Raw genomic sequence first — 25151 nt, forward strand, 5'->3', positions numbered from 1 at the left:
TTCACAATTTGCAAATCATTTATGAAACACATTTAATAAATACAGATACTTCAATGAATATTTTATATTGTAATTGCATTTTAGTAGATTACGATTTTTTGAAATTAGAATCGCTTTTTAATTTCAGAAATATTCAATTTTCTGTACACTACTTTTTGCAGAGGGTTTACTATATGAATAAAATATAGATAAAGTGAATAATAATTTTGTATTTATTATTATTATATAAAAAAACTAATCAGTACAATTCAATCTAAATCTTTTAAATACATTAATTTCCAAGAGACTCGAATCTAAGAGAATTTAAATTTGTTAGTTTCTACTGTAATACAGATTTTTAATTTAAGAAATAGCAAATCATTATTTTGAGAAACATTTCCAGATTATTTACGATTCATCACTTAACAGAATTCTGTTAAGTTGTCTTGGCGGGCAAGTTGTTAATTTCCAATAGGGCTGAATGGCCGATACAAACGTCAAACTGACGTTTGGTCACAGCGACAAAGAGAACGACACTGACTGTCGTTGTCTGTAAGTTGCATGCGCACTAGAGAGAGCGAGACAGAACGTTTGGTGAGACCGTCGACGAGACGAACGCACCGCGCAAACCCACACTTGCACACATACAAGAACACAGACAGCAACAACACGCACACACACAATAAAACAAGCGACAGAACTGCGACTACGACAATGTTGGAAGAGTGCTACTGTGAAAAATTCAACAAAAGTGCTAAAATTAATATTTAAAAACACGACTAGGGCGCAAATAAAACAATCAACATTTCATCCCAACGCAGATTCCTGAAAAAGCTCGTCAACATGGTAAGAAAGCGTCTTGCATTTGGTCATGGAATCACAATACAAAAATCTTGAGTCAAATCGCTTCGTTCTGCAAACACAGTGTTCGTGAATGTGTGCGTGTGTGTGAGTGTATGTGTGTGGTACAAAATTCTATAACTTGTATGCGCTTCTGTCTGTCTGGCGGTTTGGCAATACAGGTGGGGGTCACCTCGAGAGCCTTGCATTAAACAGATGATTCCATGGCCTTTTATTTGTTAAACATTGCCAACAAGTGCAGGAGGAAAGGGCAGCGGGCCGGCATCGATATCCTTTAATTTAAATTTCAAATATATCGATTACTGTTATTCGATATCAACTGCGAGGAATGTTATCTCTTCTCTTCACCTGCATATTAATTTTGTTCTTTGAACAAAACATTTAACAGTGTTTACCAACATATTTATAATTTTGCCAGTGTTGACAGAGTTGTTTGCAATAACAGCTGTTCCCATAGTTTGCTTGTAAACTGATCTTAAACGAAGACGAAGATTGTAATTGTAAATATTGTTGTAAAATGCATTTCCTTAAAGGATCGAGTCACAAAGCCGCAGAAGAAGATGCTCATCACGCTGCTGCGCGAAACAAAGTATATGGAGGGCAAGAAAGAGAAGGAATGGTATTGGGAGAAGATTCAAGCGGCTCTCAATACTATTGGCCCCAAGAAGACCATAATACAGTGGAAAAAGGTGCGTATGTCAGCTAAATTGAATCCCGTCCAATCTCTAGATAATGTCCTTGCAGTGCTGGCGCGATATGCGTTTGACGACGCGAAAAAAACTGGCGGAGCTCAAGCGTTGTCAGTTGTCTGGCGGATCGCCACCACCGGGCATTGAACTGAATCAGGAGGACAATGACATCATTGACATCGTGGGCACGGAGTACTTCTACGAGGAGATGAACGGCGAACTGAAACCCGAGAACTTTATGACCGGGTTCGACTATGTCCCGGAGCACTTCTGCGATGCCATACTTACGGCTGCTGCAGGCCAGCAACAGCAGCACATGCAACACCAGAAGGATCCGCAGTCGCATAGCGGACAACAGCCCCAGGATCATCATACCAACGATGGCGAGACAAACGATGCTCCGGGCTCCTCCAACGGTGGCTCGTATCAGGGCCAGAATGTGAGTCAGCTGCAGTCGCACAACGGTGGTGGAACGGAGCACGGCAATGGCAATGGAAATGGCACACAGCCACATCCGGGCATGCCGCAGCATCCAGCATTTCATGGCGGACTGCATCCGCATCTGCTGCGGCGACAGCACACAAATTCGGCCATGCAGCGCGAGTCGCCATTTGAGGAGAAGCTGTTGCAGTTTATGCAGGATGCGTTCCCCAAGAAAAGTAAAAAGCGAAAGCAACGCGATCCCGACAAGCTCTTTCTGTTGTCGCTCTACGAGGAAATCAAACGCGTGCCGGAGGAGATACGACTGGATGTAAAATCGGAGCTGATGCAGATCTTGAAAAAGTATCAAAAGAAATCGCCTGTCAAGGCGGAGAAGTCGTCAGCCTCCACGTCATCCGCATCCAAGCAGAGCGGCAACAGCAGCAGCAGCTCAGCTGCCGCGCACCTCTCGCACAGCATGTATCAGCTGCAGAAGAAGTACGAAAAGGGCGAGAAGGAGACGTCACCGCAGTCCCAGGTGGATCCTGTGCCGTTGCATGCGCCCCAACAGCTGCCACTGTTTCAGCTGCAGAAGAAGTACGAGGAGAGTGCCGAGAAGGTGCATCAGCAGCAGAGCGAACAGCGCAAACTGGAGGCAGCCCATCAGCAGCAACATGCCGCCCACCAGCAGCCACCGCCGCCGCCCAATGAGCAGCATCTGCATCATCCACAGATGGCGCACAACATCATGTTCCCGCTGGCCCAACTGCGCAACGAGCAGCCGCCGTCGCAGCAGCATCACGCTCACAATCCGCATCAGCAGCAACAGCATCCCCACCAGCAGCAGCAGCAATCGCAGCAGCAGCAACAACATCATCCGCCAACGATCTTCGGGTCGGCAGCCAGTGCAGCGGCCATGAGCACGGATCGGCCAGCGATGTCCTACGAGAATGTCGGATGAATGTTGAGCCGTCTGTGGGAAGCCACTTGTGGAGCGCGCCCTGCGACGGTGTCCCCCACGACGGCAGACGCGCACAACTGTTAAGCAACCATGCAATATGCAACTTGCAGCATTGGCATCTGTTTTGCCAACTGTTTAATCCAGCTCATTGCGTCGGTATTTGGCTCGACGAGATCGTTAGACGTCGGACACCGTCGCTCCCCCCTTAATCTGTCGGAACTGTGTGCAAAATTGTTTCAAACATTAGGTTATACTCACACTTCTAATCCTTATGCTAGTTTATCAAGTAGCCATGAAATGATCTTCATGTAAATGCCAACGGAACGATCCCAAGGCATAAAAAACATAAGAAAACTAAATTGAAATGCATCAATATTTATGTATAAGCTTATACATAATTGAATTAATTAAAATACATATGCAAATTGTGACTTTATTTTCAATTGCAACAAATGAATTTATTGTATGTATACACAAAACTCATAAACGTTAACGAAATTAATCTAAAATAAGAGGAGTTTCAATTGAATTATGTTACCATTTAATTTGAATGCAATGAAAGAACTCTACGAATTAAGAAAATAAAGAAGTTTAGTTTCAGATAAATGTGGTTATTCATATTATCATTTTTCTCGATAGTAATCTTTTAAATAATGTTTTTCGAATACCTTAAATAATATACATTTTGAGTAGGTTTGAATGTGAATCGATTCAATTGTTCAAAGAATGTAGCAAGCAGATATTCATTTTGTTGAAGACGACTCATTTTTAGAAGGGAATATTTTTTTAAAATATTGTATATAATATATGTATAATATTTCTCGATATTTATTTTTTAGATATTGATTTTCACATATTTCAAATGCAACGAAATTTGAGGGTAACAAAATTTATGTAGCAAGAGGAATTAATTGTTTATGAGACGTTTTATATTTAAAGATAGGAATATTTCTTAAAATATTTCAAACTGATCAGTCTAATGATCGCTAAGACAAATGAAGAAGAAAATAACATACATTTAGTTTCAGATAGATTTTGTTATTCATACTTCATCATTTCTTAGATGATGATTATTAAAATAAGAAGAGCAGGGGTCCAAGGCTTATAAATTAATTTAATTAAATGGAATAGATAAAATTTCAGTGGTATACAAAATGAATCTGTTTAGCCAAAAGAATTTGATATTGCAAGCAGATATAAATTTATTTTATGATTATTCATTTTTAAAGAAAAGAATACTTTTCTTCAAATATTTCAAATTCTTGCTTAGACACATTTCTCAAGTTTTAGGAGAGATAATTTGATAATCACAATATTAAATATTTATAATTCTAATACTACAAAAGTTTCTATTATATGATTTTATTATGACAGCTAGGGCTTTAAGATATGCTGATATATGTTATTACGTTTAAAAATAATAAGTTCACATTTCAGATAAAATTAGATTGTACTTAGCAGGAATAGAATCACTCGCCGTGTCATAAAAGAGCAGAATAGTAGCAAGCGATCTGTTTAAACTGAGACTGGGACTGAGAGTATTTATCTTTGCAGTTTGCAGTTTGTTGGATCGTTTGGTTGGCACACGAACGAGGCCCGACACGGCATCGCATATCGGATCATAAAAGAGAAAAAAAGCAAAAACGAGATTACGATCGCGATAATCAGAGCTGTAGCATAACGCTGTGAGATGTGATGTGCACTTATCAGTTGCGTGGGATATACAAAGTGGATGGAAGTGTGGCTGGCTGCTTGTTACCTGCGACAAACGGACGAGAAGCGTTTGGCATTCTAGTCTGGCCACGGGCCGGAGCGAGTCAAAGTGCTGCATTAAATTTGTTTTCCTTCCGTTGATCCTTTGACGGATCTTAACTTTATTCGCAGTGAAGTGATCTTTAGTTAGCAATAAGCAAACATGGCAGAAGGTACGAATTGAGTGAGATCTGTGAGCTTTCAAATCAAGTTCAGCTAAAAGACAATGTGCGATGTGATGTGGTTCAAGATTCAAGATTGGCAATTAACCACAAGCTGCCTTCGGTGCACTTGTGAGTTTTTCAATTGCAATTCAAGCTGCGAAGTACGAATGTGAATTTGAGTGTAGAGCTGAACTATAATTATTGTTATGTGCACTAGAAGTGTCAATATTATTATGTGAACATAATCTCCATCTCCATTGCGATGTTCACTCTTCACTTGCAGTCGAGGCACGCACTGTGCTTTGGTACATGACGTTCATAGGATTCATTGTCAACTATATGCTGCGCATCAATCTGAACATTACGATTGTGGACATGATCGCTATCAAGCCAGAGAATGTATCCCTTCAGCATCTGAACACTTCAACCCCACTCAATGTGACTAGCATTCCACTCAATGTGACCAGCCTTCCACTCAATGTGACCAGCAATGCAACAACAACAACAACAACAACACTTAGTCTCATTGAAACCGCATACGCAGAGCGCTATTCGTGGGAGCGACAGTTTCTTGATTGGGCAAACGTGAGTGATTCACTGCAGTTTAATTAACCCACTGTGCGTATGAGTAACGTGCATGCAATTCATTCTCTGACTGCGCAGATTGAGTACGAACGATATGGCTTCCATTGGGACGAGGGGAAGCAGAGCAATCTGTTGGGCTCCTTCTTCTGGGTGCATTGGTTGCTTCAATTGCCCGGCGGCGTGTTGGCTCGCAAATATGGCACCAAGCTGGTGTTTGGTCTCTCCAATGGCATCGGCGTCTTCTGCTGCTTCCTCATACCGATCTTTGCCTACTGGAGCTATACAGCGCTGATCTGTCTGCGCGTCTTCCAGGGATTCGTTACGGTACGCAACTTTGATCAGTTGATAAATCAGTTGATTGAACTTCTGTTTCTCTTAGGGCATGGCTTGGCCATCGATGCATGTGATGACGGCTAAATGGATTCCGCCCAACGAGCGGAGTAAGTTCGTCAGTGCTTATCTGGGCAGCTCTGTGGGTGTGGCGTTGTTCTATCCCATATTCGGCTACATCATTGCCTGGTCCTCTTGGGAATGGGTTTACTACATCTGTGGCGTTTTCGGCATGCTCTGGTTTGTGGCCTGGCAATTTCTGGTCTTTGACAGTCCTGCCCAGCATCCGCGCATTGCGCAGTCGGAGCGTCGCTACATTGAGAAGTCACTAGGCGCCTCGGTGCAGAACAGCACGCCAGGACCAACGCCCTGGAAGCAGATTGCCTGCTCGCGTCCAGTGTGGATGAATGTGGTGGCCCAGTGGGGCGGCATCTGGGGTCTGTTCACGCTGATGACACACGGTCCCACCTACTTCCGACTGATCCATCACTGGAATATAAGAGCTGTAAGCTAACGAATGTTTAAAGATGCAATCCTTAGTTAATCTTGTTCATCTTGTAGACTGGCTTCCTCTCGGGTTTGCCGCATTTGATGCGCATGCTTTTCGCTTACGTCTTCTCGGTATTCGCCGACTATTTGCTCCGCACGGATCGCTTGAGTCGCACCAATGTGCGCAAGCTGGCCACAGCTATTTGTAAGTCCGAACTAAATGCTGGAGGAGATTCGTTTTGATTACCATTTACTTGCAGGTTGTGGCGTCAAGGGTTTCGTTGTATTGGCCTTAGCCTACTTTGGCTATAATGCAACTGCAGCCATTGTGCTGGTGGCTACAGCCACAATGTTCCATGGCGCTGTCTCCTCTGGTCCACTGGCCTCCATGGTGGATCTGTCTCCCAACTATGCGGGCATTGTGCTCGGTGTTAGTGGCATGATTGGCGGCATGCCCGGCTTCATCTCTCCCTACATTGTGGGCATTCTAACGAAGGGCAATGTGAGTACTTCCTTTGTGTGTCCCTTGGCTTCTCTTTAATCTTTTCTTTTGTACTCCAGCAAACCATTGAGGCCTGGAAGAACGTGTTCATGCTGACGGCAGCTATGTTAATAGGCAGCGGTGTTTTGTACGTCTTCTTCTCGGAGTCCACGCTGCAACCGTGGAATAGTGGCAGCCATTCGCTGCCTGATGCGGGTCTCAAGGAGCTGCAGCTGCTGGAGGAGAAGCTGCCGCTGCAGAGTGACGGCAAGGAGAAGGAAGAGGAGCTGGAGCCGGAAGAGCAGCGGGAGAAGGAGACGGAGGTGGATACTGCCGAAGTGAAGCGTCAGAACTGATAAGCCAAATCAGCAGCAGCGGGTGTCAGCTTTATTGTCATAAGTCCATTTTAGTTATAGCCCCCATTGTGTTGGCCGCCGCGTCTGGCAAACAAAGTTATCACAGCTCATCTCGTATTTGCACTGAGATTGGGCGTGTTGTCACCACCACACTACACCACATCGTCGTCTAGTGTTAACTCTTTCTCTAAATTTAAATAACATATTAGAATTTTTGTTGTTGTGCTGTGTGCTCTCGGCTAACGCGATCACGATCATTCCATGAACTTGTTGCCTGTTCTCATTGTGTTTTGTTTTGGCAAATAAAATGTGGGAACTCAATGTAAACAGAAGGCTCAAAGGCCCAACTTGATTTACTACTCGAATTTGACTTTAACCTCTCTTTTTGAGAGTTGATTTTTATCAAGGCGGAAGTTTTGAATACGTTATATGATCTGAGCATAATCAGATACTGTATAGAAGCCCTATCTATAAGAATATTACTTGGAGAGTGCTCTGTTAAGCTTGTGTAAATATTTTGACGTGAGTTCTTCAACTGAATTACACTGTGCAACAAATCAAAGGGACTGGAAGCAACTTCAAGTTTAAATGATATAACGAGCTTTGATTTACAGTTTTGCAGTTTAAATATAGCTCGTTATTATATTAGACATGATTAAAAATATCCTTGAATTGACTTTCGAAGTGCGCAAAGTTTGTTTATATAAATAAAATAAAATACCGTTAAGTCAGACTATTAAACAATAAGAAGACATAACATCGAAATTTATTATATGATTTTATGTTAGTATAATTTAAATAATCTTTTAAATTATTTTATTATTATTATGGCTGTTGAAGTACTACGTAAGAATTGTTTTAAGCAATTTGCAATAAATTAAAGGGTCTGACAGAATACTTCAAGCTGAAATGATATAACTACATTGGATTTATGTACGAAACAATTTATTAGGCAGATGTAGCTAATAACTTTATTAGATATGATTAAAAAGATCCTTGAATTGACTCTCATGTGTGTAAAATAAATTAATCAAATAAAATGTTGTTCAAGTAATATGTATATAAGATCCATTTAAATTTATTTTCTAATCATATTTTAGTATGTTTACATATTTTTATTATTATTGTATTATTATTTGAAGAGTCGAAATACTCTATTAATATGATTTTAAGATTATACAGAAATCAGAAGTTCTGTCAGCTATCACAAGTTTAAGTAAAATAGTATAAACATTTTTTTTTATATAGAAAAAAATTTATTTGATAGTTTATTAATTGTAGCTCATAACTTTATGAATAGATAAATAAATAAATTAAATGCAAATAAATCAAAATTTATAGACAACATAGTAAATAACTTTTAGATTCATTTTTTATATTTTTTCATTTGGTTTTTTATTATTTGTAGAGTTGTAATACTTTGTAGAAACTCTGCTAAACCATGAATTATATTTACCAAGAATTCCTTTAAAAATTTAAAGATGGGCGTTTTCAAATGAAAACTCAGCTCAGTTTACTCGACTTCAACGGACATCAGACATAGATAGACGGGCATAAATCTAAATGATGTACTTACAGCACATTTCTCGACCTAAGGACCCCAATGAGTTGTCGAACTCCAGTTAATAATTGCAATTTAAATCAGAGCTGATTGAAGCGTAAAATCGTTTTTCCCCTTTGCAGCGTACCACATTACGATTCACAGTGGCCGCTCTCATTACTCATACCACACGTTGTCCAATTGGATACGGAAGCGAAATTGCTGAGCAGCAAACGTCTGTCCTTTTGCTTTTGCCTTTGCCATCGACTCCGACTCTGTCAGCGGCAAATGGCCAGGCACTTTGTTGCCTTGTGATACGAAGTCATCTTAGTTTTTTCTTGCATTCATTTCATTGGCTTCCATTTCGGATTGCACTCGAGGGAGTCGTACATTTCAGCCATTGAGCTGGTGATCCACTTCACGCAGTGTCCGGCGCATCATAGGTTTTGGCACTCGGCTAATCCAGTCAATGTCTTGTCACTTGATCCCGGTCTAAAAAAAAATTGAAGAAGAAACCAAACGAAACAACTGATTGAGATTAATTGGTTTCCCGTTACACGAATCGTTGGCAGCATTCGTAATGGCTTAAAAAATGAAGGTGCCATCATCCGGCAAAATCATCCTTCAATAAACGGGATTATATCACATTCAGGCAGAACGTGGGGGGGCGGTGAAATGTGAACTGTGTGTGGTGAAATTGAAAAGAGCAGCACTCGAGTTTTCGATAACTGTAATTGTACATTTCACATTTCCCATTTTCGGTTTTCCGTTTCTCGTTTCCCAATTTCCCCATCACGTCTTTGCCCTCTCATAATCTGATCATCTTAAAAATTTCCATTCTCCCTTATTTATTCATATAAGAAATTATCGCTGATTTAATCACATATTCGAGTCATTCTCCCCCAAGTGATTCTTTCATTTTTGCCATTTGGTTTATCAGTTCAACTGTTTCTCCGGCGGAATTCTTAAGAGACTACCGTCTGTAAACAAAGTTTATCGCTGAATGAATCGCACTAAGCGCGACTTCAGCGCAACATGACAACAATAATAACAAGTTAAAGTACAGAATAAAAGACAACAGCAACAAGAGAAGCGCGTACAAAAAAATGTAGCACGGATTTGCAAAAATTCCGCCGGAGTTGGAGCTGCAAAAAAAAAGAATCCCCCCGTCCTTGCAATGGCAGGAAGTAAATTCAATCGTAAACAACGCAATCAAAAATTCATTCAAACGAAGCATTAACGCTTATTCCGTTTAGCCAGCCTCCTGTCGATGGCAGGCGGGGTTAGGAAAGGGAAGGGGAAAGGGGTTGGGGTTGAGAGACAGAGGGTGGGCATGGGTGAGGGTGCAGACCGGGGGATTGGGCTCGTTTGTCTCGCGCTGTCTCATTGTCAAAATGCAACAACAGGCAACAGAGCTGCTCGGAAAGCCAAAAAGCCGTGCAGTTGTTAGGGCGGGGCTATGATACCCGTACTAAAATATGCGAGAGTGGGTAAGCTATAAGTGGAAGCAAGACTAGTAAGGGTAAACAGACAGAAAACTTCTAAATGTAAAATCTGAGATCTAAGAACATAAAATAAGTAATTATTTGTTAGACTGCTTATTTATTTATTAAACTGTAAGCTGATCACCTAAGAACAGTAATATTTTAAAACGAAATTGTAATTTTGAATTGTAAATAATAATCATGAAAAAGTATGACAATATTTTTAATAATAATTTAATCGATTATTTCTACCTTTAGAATTACAATCTACAGACAAAACTTCTACTTAGTACGAAAAACTGTCAATGTGGATTTACTATAAATATTAGGAATTCTATTTTAAATTAGAAAAATATATGGAGATATTCTTTTTTATTATATATTTTTTTTATACCCGCTACCCATAGGGTAGAAGGGTATTATAACTTTGTGCCGGCAGGAAATGTATGTAACAGGTAGAAGGAGGCATCTCCGACCCTATAAAGTATATATATTCTTGATCAGCGTCAACAGTCCGTATGAACACCTAGATCTCAGAGACTATAAGAGATAGAGCTATAATTTTTTTTTTCGACAGCATTTGTTATGTTTGCACGCAGATCAAGTTTGTTTCAAATTTTTGCCACGCCCACTTCCGCCCCCGTAAATCAAATAAATCGAATAACAAGCGTAATTGTAAAGCTAGAATTGCGAATTTTGGTATATACAATAATAACTATAGTATTTATGATTCCTGAAAATTTGGTTGCGATCAGATAAAAATTGTGGAAGTTATTAAAGAAATACTTTTGTATGGGCAAAAACGCCTACTTACTAGGGGTCTGAGTTGCTTTGGCTGACAATCTGGTATTTTGAGCCGTATATGGTATATTTTGAATGCGGTACTATATCGATATACCAAACATACCATTTGGTATATTTTTAGTATTTTTTTAAGTATTTTCGGTATATTTTGAAAATGATACCGCAATTTTTTGCCTTTATTAAAAATGGGTAGCGGGTATCTCACAGTCGAGCACACTCGACTGTAACTTTCTTACTTGTTTAATTACAATACGAAAATGTATGTATTTTCTAATAATACAAAAAAATAAAGGTGGATCAATAATTTTGAAGTAAGTGCGTATAACTTTTTTTGTAATAAAGAAATTCAATGTGTTATTATAATATCGTGTAAACTGTTACATTTCTTATTTTCAAATTACTTCACTTCTATATGAGTGTCAGTATATTGAAGTCGTGCAACCCTTATCATTTTTTTTAATTTTCAATTTTGCCTTGGCATTTTTTTTTTTGCCACTTAGGCAGGTACATTTGTTATGTGGGCACGAGCGAGTTCCTGTGCTTGGTGCTTGGTTGGTTGCGAGTTCCTTTCAGTTCCGGGCACGTCGGTTCATAATTTTCCATTTCCATTTGAAAATGCCACGTTAAATGAGACCACGAAGAGCGACGCATAAACTGTGCACTGTGTGTTTGCCTCTGGAGTGCGGATGAGCATATGCCACGTGTGTTTCCTCTCTCTCTGCACATCCACATGCATATCGATGTGGATGGGAATGTGTTTGGCGCACCGGAGGCATTCGCAAACAATGAATGAATGAAGGTGGAACGTGAAGCACACGAGTATTCGCGTATAAGTATCTGTGGCAATAAATTTAATTTGCCCAGCGAAAACATCGCAAATCCATTTTTTATATCATAAATTCCTTTGTTCCCATGTGCATTGGGCTTGCAACGGATTAATGGATGTGCGAACACAGCCATGTAAACGGAAAGAAAGGAAAAACTAAAAGGAATGCTAAACTCTCTGAATCTTGTTTTTCTTTTTAAAACTCTACCCTTGATGCAATGTTTACAATTTAATGGATTTCCGAGAATTTTAAATTGTATATGTTTATTGCGATTGCAAACTTAGCATTACAAAAGCAAATATTGAACAATAATTATATGGTTAATATAGTTGAAGACATCACACTAAGTATATCAAGTTGAAACTGTTTCAGATTGATATTTGGAATACAAAATATTTATTTAAGTTTGCATTTTTTAATATTCCTTATTATAAGATTACTTTTGTATAATTAAAATAAGAAAAAGTATATACATATATAATATATCTTGAATCTTAAATTAAAGACTATCTTGAATAACAATCTTGAATAAAAAATTAAGTATACATACAAAATTGTAAATAAATTTAAATAAAAAAATTAATAATTAGCCCAAGATAATTACAACTTTATAATCGAATCCAGCGTGCGCTCCGGGAATTGAGAAATCTCCAGATAAACCCAGAAAACCCTAATAAGATTTGTTGAAAGTTTACTTGATTAGTTATGTATACTTATAACTTAGTTTTTATTAGCTCAAAATTTAATATATAAGTTTGATTTTCGATATTAAGAAAATATGCCTCTCCATTAAAAACACAGTGTGGTTGAATAATTGAAATAACATAATGTCTTCAATTCAAGTAAGAAAGCTACAGTCGAGCTTGCTATATTCTGATATACACATTTACAGCCAAAAAATAAAAATAAAATGTTCAAATGTATATATTTTTTTAATAAATCTGATTGCCAATTTGCCTGTTACATGCATTTCCTGTATGCATAAAGGTATAAGAAGTGGGTATCAAAATATCATGGCTTTTTGTAGTCTTTAAACTTTGATATATTAAAAGAGAATTCAATACAACAAAATTGTATACATTTGTAGTGTAAGGTGGAGCTATTAAAAATAGCTTTTTATTACAAAATAGTAATCAAATCAAAATAATATTATTAGCTTTTAATACATCTTATGTAGTGCTCAATACATCTTATCTCTCTGCAAAATATAATGAACAAAACAAATCAAATAATTTTCAAAGTTAATCATTTTTGTTAAAGTTGGTTTCCATTGTGTATAACTCATATTGAAGTTTCTGCCTAAATAACCTTATAATCTTTTTGCATTTTATATAGCTTAAAGAAGAAACCTGAACTTGTTCATTATCATGCGGTATTCAGGCATCGGGAAACAGCAATAATCTTTAATTTACACATCTGTCTTGACTCCCTGATGGACCAGAGGCAGTCTTTGTCTTCCTCTCCATCTCGAAGCTATATCCAGGTTGCGTTCCTTTCCTCAGCCCCAACCCCAACTCCAAGACAAACGCCCACTCAATCATAAATATTATTAATAATGTGTGCGGTTGCGGTTTAGTGGTTTTCTGCTTTCTGTTGGGTTTTGTTGTGGACTTTGTGCTCTTTGCACTGCATGCCTTTGGGCTAATTTATTTAGTTTTGCAGCGAGAACTAAAGTTTATGTTAGTTCCACGCAAAACTTTGCACCACGGGCTAACTTTTTGGTCGGAGGGCTGTTTGAATTTGGCCAAAACTCAAATTTGGCAACTGCAGCGCAAAAGTTAGTTGTCTTTTGAGGGCTAACAAGCTCTTGGTTCCTTCTCCTCTCTCTGGCTGGCTGGCAGGTTCTGTCATCTTTTGTGGCATGTCGAGTTCATATTCGAAATGTTTAATATGGAAAGCCACTTTGCAGATGCCAAATTAAAGTTGTCACATTAGGCAAATGAATGAGAGAGAAAAATATATACAAAGAGAGAAAGAAATGGAAGATATTTGGGTGTGTGCCAGTTAAAAGCATCGCAACGCTGCTCGTTTTAATCTTGAAGAAATAACTTTGGCGCTGGGCGATGATAAATCATAAACAGCCCCAAAAAACACAGCACAGCACAGCACATAGAAGATGCCAATTGAGGGATGGGAATGGGAACAGAGAGAAGGCCAGGACGTGGTCCTGGCACGGACCGAGCGCAACAATATGTGAATATGTTATTTGTTTTGGGAATTGTGAAAATCTCAACAGGTCCCCGCACTTTGCATATTATTTTTAATACAAGCTACGGCTCGGTGCCGAGCCCAAAAACCGAGCCTGACTGCGGGTGAGGGTCAGGTCAGGACAGGTCATCCAATTGCCAGGCTGTCTTGTGGCTTACCGCCGGCATAAGAGAGAGTACAGAGTTGGATTGCGACGTTCCATCATCTCGGCAAATATTTACACTGAGCTTCCCTCATTAATCGATAAGCAAGAGCAAACATCTTTATCTCTTTCACTTTTCCACTTAATTTTTGGTTATAAATTTTGCAGTTCAAGTCCATTAGAATAACTCTGGTGTCTTCTTCGAGTGCACTCGGATTGCCTTTTGTGTGTTGCGGGTGCATTATTCATGAGTGCATGCAAATTGAATAGCAAGTGGAACACGTAAATTTCGTTGAACAAGTGAGAAGCTCCATTGTCTTGTCAATGCGAATTACTCGACCACAGTTGCTCTGAAGAGGGGGGGTGGAGAGAGGGGTAGAGGAATACCTGGCATATTCGTATGCACAAGTTCAATTCCCTCGTTGAGCATTCATTCTGATTATGCACAGCACACTCATGTTAGAGCATAGACATGGTTACATATGTCTGAGATATATACACATATCTATGTGTATAATATGATACAACGGAGATTCTGCATCTTCGACTTTCGACCAAGATTCAATTAAGGCAGCTCACACAAATGTTGACGGCACATTTTGGCCTTATTAAATTATCATTCGATTATGCCATTATGTTTTCGATTGCACTGGGATTGGGATTGGAGTTGGAATTCGAATTGGAACTTGAACTCCAAGTCAAAGTCGCAGTCGAACTCTTGCCTTGCCAATTGCAATGTTTCTCCTTAATGGCACATCCGGCGGAAGTTTAATGCCTTCGGCCAGGGTTGTTGTTGTTGCCACAATAATGTTTGCCAAAAACTCAAGAAGAAACCCCTTTCAGAACAGCAAAATGAACCAAACTCGACCCTTTCTTTAAAATGTAGATACATCTGCAGAGTTGTAGATATGCCTTTTATTCTTTTTATGCAGCGTAAATTGCTTTGTGTTGAAAGTATCTGGCGCACTTCATATGATATATGTACTCCAATACCCATTAAATGTAACGGTTATGCTCTCACGTACTACCATTTTGGGAATTTTCAATATGAGAACTGCTTAAATTGTCCTCAAAATGGGCATTCAAAGAACAGCAAAGAGCGCCTTGCAAGTCGCACATTAGAACAGGAGTAAAGGATATGAGTAGATATGACTTTACACCTGTTGTTAGAATTCCCATTAAAGGTATATCTTTTTTTTGTGATAACAGTTATATAGTGAAATTTGAATAAATTTCCAATTTGCAATTTAACGACTTGAAGCTGTAACGCTACATTTAATAATTAATAATATGTTTATATTTTATAATCTTAAATATATACATTTATTTTGTGTTTTGTTTTCAAATACAGCGGATTTATCGTATATTCTTTTTAAATCGCTTTTTAACAATTTAATATTGTAATTTTGTGCTAATACTATTTTTATAGAATCACTGATTTTTTTATTTTACTAGTTATAGTAATAATATTTAATTTTTATAGAATAAAAATAATCAATTTGTTAATAAAAGAAAGAATTTGTAATTAAAATATTTAAAAATCTGTATACAATAAAAAGTATACATTCTTTAATATTTTGTTTAAAATTTAAAGAAATTTTGAATTATAAATCAAGAAATGAAAATATTTTTAACCTAAAATGACAAATATAAAATAAAGAGCCACATTTTGATTAAAATTTAAAGAAAATTTGAATTATGAATATGGGGTAGATATGAAATATATTTAAAATTAAAAACATAAAGTTAAGATGGTAATCATCATAATATAAAAAAATATATTTTTAGCATTTAAAAACGAAATTAGAAACGAACTAAGAAGTATCACCTTTCTTAAAGAACATACAAAATGTATTACTTTTTGTTTTCTTGTGAAAACATATAAAAAAAATATTGTACCATTTGTTCAATATTTGTCTATAGTCCGGTAACTAACTTATCCATTTTGTCAGTTCCTTTTTACTTCTATTCTTCGTTTACTTAATTCGAAGTTGAATGTTGTGACAATTGCGCCCCAGCATCAATTGAGCCAATTTGCCAATGAATGGTCACTTCTAACTTCCATTTCCTCTTTGGCAACCGCAACCCTTTTTTCAGGGTTGTCCAGCATCGCCAACGGCGTCGACGTCGACGTCCATCACTTTGTATACCTTTGGGTGTTAGCCAACGCCAATCAAGCGCAAAACCATTTTTGACATGCTTCGACATGCGAACGAACAGACGGACAGACAGACAGACGGACAGGCGGACCAACGGTTAGCCAACCAAAACCAGTCCAGAAGGAGCAAGGACTCGCCTGGACAATGACAATTCAATTACAGAAATGGAAATAGCGGCAGGCATAAAAATCAAATAAAAGCAGCATAAAGTCCGGATAAGCAAATAAAATCAGTGGGCAAATGTGTGTGTTACGTTTCGACTGCTCCTCCTCCTCCTCCTCCTTCTCCCCTCCGCCTGTGTGGTCACAGTTTACCGTTAACCGGTAAAAATGGTAGGCCAGTTTCCGGTTTTTGATTAAGTTCCCTCTCCGATTGATTGGGCGACCTTGTTGTTTGTCTGCTGCCTGGTTTTTGCGGTCAATTGCCAATTGGCGCCATACGCACGTAGAGCACTTGCCCATCTCCCGTTTAACGCTCCTCCTCCTCCTCTTTCATCTCCACCTCTGCCTCCTCTGGGGGCGCGTATAAAGTTCCCACGCAAAGTCCCCAACCGAATGTCATTGGCCGAAGTGCAAATCGACAGAAAACCAAATTAATTTGCCAGAAAGTGCATGCAATGGCCATTCCACAGACATTGTGACTGTGACTCTGTGGTTCTGAGTGTGGCTCTGGCTGTGGCCATTGCGGTTGACACCTAATACAAATTCACCTGACCAGAGAAAACTTCTGGCTTTAAGCTAAAGTCGAGCAATGTCGTGAAATTACAACAAGTTGAAACACTGGACGGGGGTATTTGCTATTGAAAATTCATAGCCAAAAATTTATTCATGGCCTGCCTCTGACTCTGGGGTCATTAATATTTAAGCAGCGTCGTCCGGCTGCGACTCCTGGCCGGGTCACCTTTTGCCGGGCCCGTCACAAAGTTTCTCGCTGTCAGTAACAACGTCTCGAGGACATGAGGGCGCATTTTTTACGGCTTTAAGTTTTGTCCTGCCTACAAGTATACCGTCTTCCCCATTCCTCTACGTGTTCTGATGACAGTGGTAAATTCTCAGCAACATTTATTCAAATAAATTTGTTAATATAAAATATTTTATGTGGAGTGTCAAATGAAAGTAGACATTGCTGTAATACATTGTGTCTATTTCTTAAAATTTGACAGACTGACTTCGCATTCAATTTTAAATATATAAAATAGTATTAAAAAAATAACAAAATATTTTATGTAGAGGTAATATTTTATGTAGAGTAAGCAAAAAAGCTTTTCGTATTGTGCAAATTAATGTTCACAATTTCTAAAAATTTTGCAGATTGGCTTAGCAAACTTAAAAGACTTCGTTGATATTAGAATTTTCAATGTATGAATATATTTGCAAACAAATAAAGTAGTGTGCGAATTAAAATAATTTTAATTAGTTTGGCAAATATCCTAATATTTTGGCAAAAATGGCTTTGCAAGAATATAAATCTCATTCTATCTTGTGTTTTAATACATTTTTTTTATAAAAGTTTATTCGAATAAATATTTTTTTTATAGATTGCATTCAAATGCATAAAATTTATTACAATTTATATTTATTATATTATATTTTATTTTTATATATTTATTATATTCTTAAATCTTTATTTGCAATGACCTAATATCTGAACTTTAATTACAATTTCTAGGGAATAGATAATAAATCATGAGAACTTATGTAGCACATTTTAGTATAATAAAAAGAAGTCTGACATGTCTACTATATATTTTTAGATCATTTAACTAGCCTTTTGAACCACTGTGCGACAATTCGACACATTCTTACCACATCGTGGTTGCAATCGCCTTTTAACCCGTCTGTCGCTCGCATAATGTCGCAAAGTGTTCAAACTACACATTAATTTTTGATAAAATGGCTTTCGACTCGCTTTCGAAATTGTCTCAGTGCCTCAGTCTCAGCGGCTCCTTAGCGGGGTGGATGAGTCCAGTGAAAGGGGTTTCGATTTAAAGACGACGTAAAACGATATTGGGAAAAGGGTCGCATTTTCGCATTTTCACTTGTTTTTTTGACATTTCATTTGTGCTGTCTTATAAATTACGTACTTAGCCAAAACGACCGGCAAAATGAAGGACTCAACAATATTGATGCACGGTAAGTGAATCAAATTCGCCAGCATTATGCTTTTATTAATGAAATTTTCCGAGTTTTTCCGTGGATATTTGAGGCATTTAGTTTGTCGTTTCAAGCCGCTTGGACCGCGGTTTGTCGACCTCTGCCTTGGGGCAAGCGTGGAAGTGGTTGTGGCAGGTGGCCATTCGGCTAACAAAAATTCATTTATTTTCATTTATTGTTTCACATTTCCCACAGGACGGCGAGAGTTGCAATTACCGCAATGCTGGGCCAGAGCAAAGACCACAAGAAATAAGGGAAAAAAATGCGTCGCCCTGAGAAAAGTTCACATATATTGGTACCCTGGATTTTTATAGGTGTACGAAGGAGAATCCCATAAGTCTGGGCCATACTAGAGATAAATCATATTTAAACATATTTTTGTTAACATTTGAATTTGAATTCTTTGTATTTAATCAACTATTTTTAATACAATATAATTAAGAACTCTCATCAGTGGAGTTGGCGACATCTAGGGTTCGTTGCATTGCATCTGTTTCCTCTTTCGGTTTCGTGACTTCAAGTTTTCTCATAGAGTATCCGACAGTCGTGTAACGATTTAGTCTGCTTACATTTTTTTGGGTATTTTTCTCAAGAGCGAATTTTATTTACTTTTTACTGCCCAGGAGTGTTCATAATTTTGTTGACTTGTCGTGTAGATTGTAATTTTTACTGCAGGAAAAGCGCAAATACATAATTGAATAAGAGAGCCAGCCAAGAGCCAAGGAGCGACGAGCTGAATTTCTTCACAAGATGCACAGAGAAAGGGTGCTAGAGAGAGCAGGGACAGCGGGGGAGCGACGGTTGACGGTTGCCAGTTTTGGCAGGAAAAGTTTTAATTCAATTTTTTCTGCGTTGTTAACTTGAGACGCAGACGCCGATGCTCAAGTTGATTAATTTCGCATTTTTACGCTTGATTATATATACATATATACAGATGTGAATATAAATGTTTCTACAGAGAGTTGTGTTCGTTGAAGAAGCCATCCTTTTTGGCTGGAATTTGCCTTCTTTCGTTCACGCACTTGCTGTCAAAGTTTTTCGCCTTGGCAACTTTTCCAGCACGCGAATCTTTTTTCGTGACTAAAATATGGCGTTGAATCCTTTGGGAAATTTCGATATCACACTTTGTTCGTCATGCCTGCTCTTCCACTGTGTGTGTGTGTGTTTTTGTGTGTGAATGCCAAAGTTCATTACCCATACATGTGTACATATATACGAAATGAAATGAAACGTCGAAATGAGCAGAAGTAATGAGAAACACCGTGGAACGAGGCGCAAGCCATGATTAACCACAGAGAACAACAGTCAGGGAGAAAGAGAGAGAGTGAGAGAGAAAGGGAGTCAAGAGAACAAGGCAAAGGACAAAGACAACAACACGGACAATAGACTACCATATTCCCTTCCTCCTTAACCAATTGGTTTGCCACTCCCACACAATATCATAATTATTACGAGCGCATCAATTTCTTGGCTTCGCCCTGGGGTTGTAACTCGTATTTGTGATTTCCTGTTGGGCGCGCTCTCCATCATCATTTCTTCTTCAAGTCGCAATTAATAATTGTTCGAATTGCGAGTGTGTCGATAAAATTGCACGTGTGATTTGCAATTAAAACAAATTACTTGTTCTTCAACTCATTTTGACAGCGCTTGCTGAACTTATCGATTCCTGGCATCGATTCCCATGGACTCCAATGAAAGAAGGCAAGGAGCAGCCACAACATGATTAAAAGGATCATATAACTATACCAGTTACTTCAAATTTACTGAAGGAAACTGACAAGGATATCTATAGATAATAAAAGAGGGAGAGAGAGGGACAGACAAGTTTGATGAAGATATTGGTGACTAAGTTAATCTACGCACTGATATTTGGGGTTTCTTAAGGCGAATCCTTGGGCTTACCTGAGCTAAAGTTGAAGACTAACGGGGAGTAGGGTATCTAGGGAGGGTCTATAGTAAAAAACAATGTATGTATAAACTGGGAAAGTTTGAAGATCACCAGCAGACTTACCTTTTAGTAACAATTGAAGAAAAGAAACAACGAACAATAAAAGGAAATAGAGACAAGTAAGAAAGTTACAGTCGAGTGTGCTCGACTGTGAGATACCCGCTACCCATTTTTAATAAGGGCAAAATATTGTGGTATTATTTTCAAAATATACCGAAAATACTAAAAAAATACTAAAAATATACCAAATGGTATGTTTGGTATACTGATATAGCACACCATTCAAAATATACCATAGACGGCACAATGTACCAGATTGTCGGCCAAAGCAACTAAGAGCCCTAGTAAGTGGGCCCTAGTAAGTTTGCCCATACAAAAGTATTTCTTTAATAACTTCCACAATTTTTATCTGATCGCAACCAAATTTTCAGGAATCATAACTACTATAGTAATTATACTATATACCAAAATTCACAGCTCTAGCTTTAAATTTACGCTTGTTTTTCGATTTTTTTGGTTTGCGGGGGCGGAAGTGGGCGTGGCAAAAATTTGAAACAAACTTGATCTGCGTGCAAACATAACAAATACTGTCGAAAAAAAATTATAGCTCTATCTCTTATAGTCTCTGAGATCTAGGTGTTCATACGGACAGACGGACGGACACACAGACGGACAGACACACAGACGGACAGACGGACATGGCTAGATCGTCTCGGCTGTTGACGCTGATCAAGAATATATATACTTTATAGGGTCGGAGATGCCTCCTTCTGCCTGTTACATACATTTCCTGCCGGCACAAAGTTATAATACCCTTCTACCCTATGGGTAGCGGGTATAAAAATTCACAAATAAGTATTATTGAATGAGGGGTATTAGGATAATATGGTTCAGGATAATTACCTTATCAATTCTACAAAGTCTCTAAAATACTTAAGAAGTAAACTGCGAATGAAACTAAACTTTACGAGCAAACCTCTTGATGAGCAATCTTTATGACGTTAAAACCTTTTCATTTGCATAAAACGAAAAGCTCAGAAAAAGAAGAAAACAAAAATAGTAGTGTATTAAATGTGTTTCTCTTGCTAGTCAGTCAATTAAAATGTGATTTTTTTCTGCTAAACTGTGGAATCTTCTGTGAGGTCATAACTTTACTCTAGAACGATTTGAGCGTTAAGCAATTTCTAAAAAAGATAACAATGGATGGCAAATTTGGTAGAACTGTCACATTTTATGTGTTTTCCCTGTGATTAGGAATTTAAATCTACTTTTGTGATAATTTTCTGCTTGTTGGTTGTTTTGTTTCTCGCTTTCTACTTTAGAATAATATCGATCTATTTAATGCTAAGACTTAAGCATAATATTCTATTCTATATGCTATTCAGTTGTGCTAAAAGGTGCTAATGTCGTTTGGAGAAAGTTTGGCGAACCGTGAAGCGAATTACAAAAAAAAAATAAACAAAATTGAAAAGAAATGTAGAGAAGAGGCGACATTGATGAAGCTTTGTAAGACTGAAAAGAAAGAAGTCTACGTAAAGAGTTGAGTAGCTGCAAAGGGGGAAGGGAAAGACAATAAATCAAATTGTATCTATTGTTGTAGGGGAAACATGGGCTTTGAGTAACATATGTAAATGCGAATAAACGCGAATGTGTATTTTAATTATACGAAAATTTCATTCGAATTAATAGCGACGAAGAATTTGCATAAATGACAAACTGACAAACTGTAAACAGTAAACAAGTTGTTTCCTAACTGTGCTCCATGTAATTGCGACTGAAACGGAGAAGGCAGAGGAAGAATCGCCAACAATTAACAGATTTTCAGATTTCAGATTCAGTGCGCTTGGTTTTTGGTCGATGACTCAAGCAAACGTCTTTTTTCGCAGTCAACAAGTCAAGACACTTGGCCAAGAACTAAGACTGCTGATCGGGTCTTGAGTTGAGTTGAGTTGTAGTTTGTGTGTGTAGTAAGTGGTATGAAATGAGGCATTTTCAAGAGGCGTTTATTTCTGTGTTTTGTGTTTTTTTTTTTGTTCATTTTTGGCAAGCATGTTGTGGGGTACGTGGGGGTACATGGGTTCGTTTTGAGGGGAGTTACAAGATACAAGATATCGTATCTAGATACGAGTACGTGTACGAGTACGAATACGATTACGAGTACATTATATGTTAGGTAGTAATTAGTATAAGTTTTGTGGTAATTAGCAATTATAATTATGGTGAATAATAATTTAACTAAGCATACAATGAGCGCGCGCGTGCAAGATCACAAAGCAGTCAAGCTACTACCTACTAACAGTCTCACGACTGACCCCTCGGTCGTCGCCCGAGTCGCCACCGGAGTCGTTACCGGAGTCACCACCAATGGAGCAGTCTCGAATCGCTGGTTGCGCGGTATCGGCTCCGCCTTGCTCTTGATCAGATACTTGGCGAACTCGGCGGGCGAGCGAAAGGATTTGATGGGGAATTTGCCGAAACGGCCGTTCGTCTTGGACACCACATAATAGATGGGATAGGCGCCGGGTGTCACCTGTATGGGGAGCGCCGTATCCGGATCACTTGGATTGCTCTTAGTTTCGGGGGAGAACTGCAATTGCTTCTGCTGCTTTGTCTTCAGCTTCTGCTTGGGAAAGGCTTTTAGTTCGAACGTGTTCGAGTTTTTTAATGCGCTCAGCGTTGCTTCACCATGCTTGGCGGCCGGACGCATGCGTCTCGAGTCCAAATACTGCCGTTGGCGTCCCACCTTGCCGCCCGGTCGCAGTGTCTGTATCTGAAACAGTTCCGAGTTCATTTGATCCTTGTGGCGATCCTGTCTCACCGGCAGCTCCTGCGGAATCACGTGTATGACCTTTTGCGGTTTGTTCTCGATCTCAATCACCTCCTCCTTGACCAGCTCCTCAGACTCCTTGGCCAGACCGATGGCGAGCAGAGCCCACAATGCCACCAAGAGCAGCTGCAAAGTTCAAGCTTAACTTAGACACAGATCAAGCGCAAAAACTCAATCAATCAATCAAATTACCAAAATATGACGAATGCCGAACATTTCGTTAAATCACCAAAAATATGGAACACTACGTTAACTACGCTCTATTAAATTGATCTCAGTCAGAGGTTTTTTTTTTGTTAAGTTTCTCCCACTCCGCGATTGCGACTTTAGTTAAATGCTGCCGTTTGACGACTGAACTGCGATCGCTGTTCACAGCAGCGCTGTAAGCTTCTGCTTCTCAGTTGCCGCTGTCATTCTTCCCGCTGTCGGTTCCCCTTTCCGCCTTCCCCACCTCTGCGTCTGCTACCAGATCCGTCTCGTCCGCCTCTGCGCCGTTAGATTCTTTTTAATGAAGTGGCATGGCCTTTTGTTGTGAGTTTGGATGTGTGGCAACGACAGCGACAACGACAACGCAGCCAGAACAAATTATGAGCCAAATTTATGTAGACGCTAACAAATTGCTAGCTTCAGATTCGAGTAACATTCATCGCACACAAGTCTAATAACTTGCTCATTAAATTTGCCACGCTTATGCGAATAAGGAAGAGGTTCACTCTATAAAATATCAATGGTAATTACCTTGCTTTCCTATACGAATTAACCACAGGAATACGTTCAATTCAAGGTTGCATTACGCAACAAATTTGGATCTAAAGAGCGTCAAATTTGTCTATGGAGCAATATTTGGTTGAGTTTACGAACCTGTTGAACTTTAGCGTGACTTCGTCTGCGATCATAATTGCTCAATTAACGGTAGCAACTTTCCCAAAATAGGATAGAAAACTGTTAAGAATTTAACAGCTTTCTTGAAATGTTATAAAAATGGAAACGGTCTTTGTTTTAAGTAATTATATTAATGCACTTTTATTTCGAGCTCAAGGAAAAACATGAATTGGTTTAACTTATTATTATGCAATCTTGTTATTTTATCAAAATTTAACAGTTTTCTTAAAGTAATTCAAAAATGGATTTAGTGTTAATTGTTTTAAAAAATTATTTGTACACAAATATGATACTGATTCTTATGAAATCTTTTAATGATAATACTACTTAATCCAAAGGAAAATTAAGAATTTGGTTAACTTTTTCTTACGTATAGCACAATTTAACTTAAATTTGGTATACAATTTGAAATAAAAACAACTTTCTGCGAACATAAAAAAGTGAATTAATTGATCATTGCTTTAAAACATTATTTTATTGTATATTAGTTTTTTCTTAAAAATAATCAAGGATTTTTTAAATTAAATTTCTTTAAATTTTTTAATGAATGTAAAATTTTTTAATCTAAAAGAAAAACAAGAATTGGTTATACTCTTTTTTATTTACAATCTCTTTATTTAAATAAAAAATAATAATAAATAAATAAATAATAATTAAAATTATATTTCTTTACTTTAAGGAAATTTTTTTTGTTAAACTAACTTTAATTATACATTTCATATTCAGTTTAAATTTCAATGTTAAATAAATAAGTTCATGAAAGTATGCAAAAAATCTAATGAATTAATTATAGCATAAGCAGTTAATTTTGTGGACTTAACAGTGTATTCATTAGCTGTTATTTTCAAGAAATCAAAATTCACTTGTGTTTTTTTGTGCTTTTTTGTCATCCCGAAGGCGACGATCGATCGCACAGTGGGTCACAGAGCAAAAACCGTCGACGAAAGTCATGTATATTTACATATACAACTTGTTGATTTTTGTTTGCTGCTTGATTGTGATTACCTCATTGATTAATTCGTTTTGAATCGACCTCTCGGCTTGAGGTGCCTCCGCCAACTCCGGTTGCCTGTCACTGTGCCGCGCCCCCTTCTAGCCTTGCCTTGCGGT

General features: G+C 38.2%; 3 protein-coding genes across 3 annotated transcripts; 2 read left to right on the forward strand and 1 right to left on the reverse strand.

The window, feature by feature from the left end:
• The first annotated feature begins 530 nt into the window (after nucleotides 1-530).
• LOC133842444 (putative mediator of RNA polymerase II transcription subunit 26) lies at nucleotides 531-3389 on the forward strand. Its single transcript, XM_062275528.1, has 3 exons — nucleotides 531-825; nucleotides 1374-1529; nucleotides 1585-3389. The coding sequence occupies exons 1-3, from the start codon at nucleotides 823-825 to the stop codon at nucleotides 2908-2910; spliced, it is 1485 nt and encodes a 494-aa protein (XP_062131512.1). The 5' UTR covers nucleotides 531-822; the 3' UTR covers nucleotides 2911-3389.
• A 1206-nt stretch (nucleotides 3390-4595) lies between these two features.
• Nucleotides 4596-7480, forward strand: LOC133843208 (sialin). Its single transcript, XM_062276647.1, has 7 exons — nucleotides 4596-4835; nucleotides 5110-5411; nucleotides 5490-5735; nucleotides 5791-6246; nucleotides 6303-6435; nucleotides 6491-6732; nucleotides 6792-7480. The coding sequence occupies exons 1-7, from the start codon at nucleotides 4826-4828 to the stop codon at nucleotides 7065-7067; spliced, it is 1665 nt and encodes a 554-aa protein (XP_062132631.1). The 5' UTR covers nucleotides 4596-4825; the 3' UTR covers nucleotides 7068-7480.
• A 14838-nt stretch (nucleotides 7481-22318) lies between these two features.
• On the reverse strand, nucleotides 22319-23519 carry LOC133844518 (uncharacterized). The gene is made up of 2 exons (XM_062278548.1): nucleotides 23352-23519; nucleotides 22319-23285 (listed from the first exon to the last, which is right to left on the reverse strand). Exons 1-2 carry the CDS (start codon nucleotides 23373-23375, stop codon nucleotides 22599-22601), a joined length of 711 nt encoding a protein of 236 aa, XP_062134532.1. The 5' UTR covers nucleotides 23376-23519; the 3' UTR covers nucleotides 22319-22598.
• Nucleotides 23520-25151: the final 1632 nt, after the last annotated feature.

Source organism: Drosophila sulfurigaster, chromosome 3 (assembly GCF_023558435.1).
Source record: "Drosophila sulfurigaster albostrigata strain 15112-1811.04 chromosome 3, ASM2355843v2, whole genome shotgun sequence".
NCBI lineage: Eukaryota > Metazoa > Arthropoda > Insecta > Diptera > Drosophilidae > Drosophila > Drosophila sulfurigaster.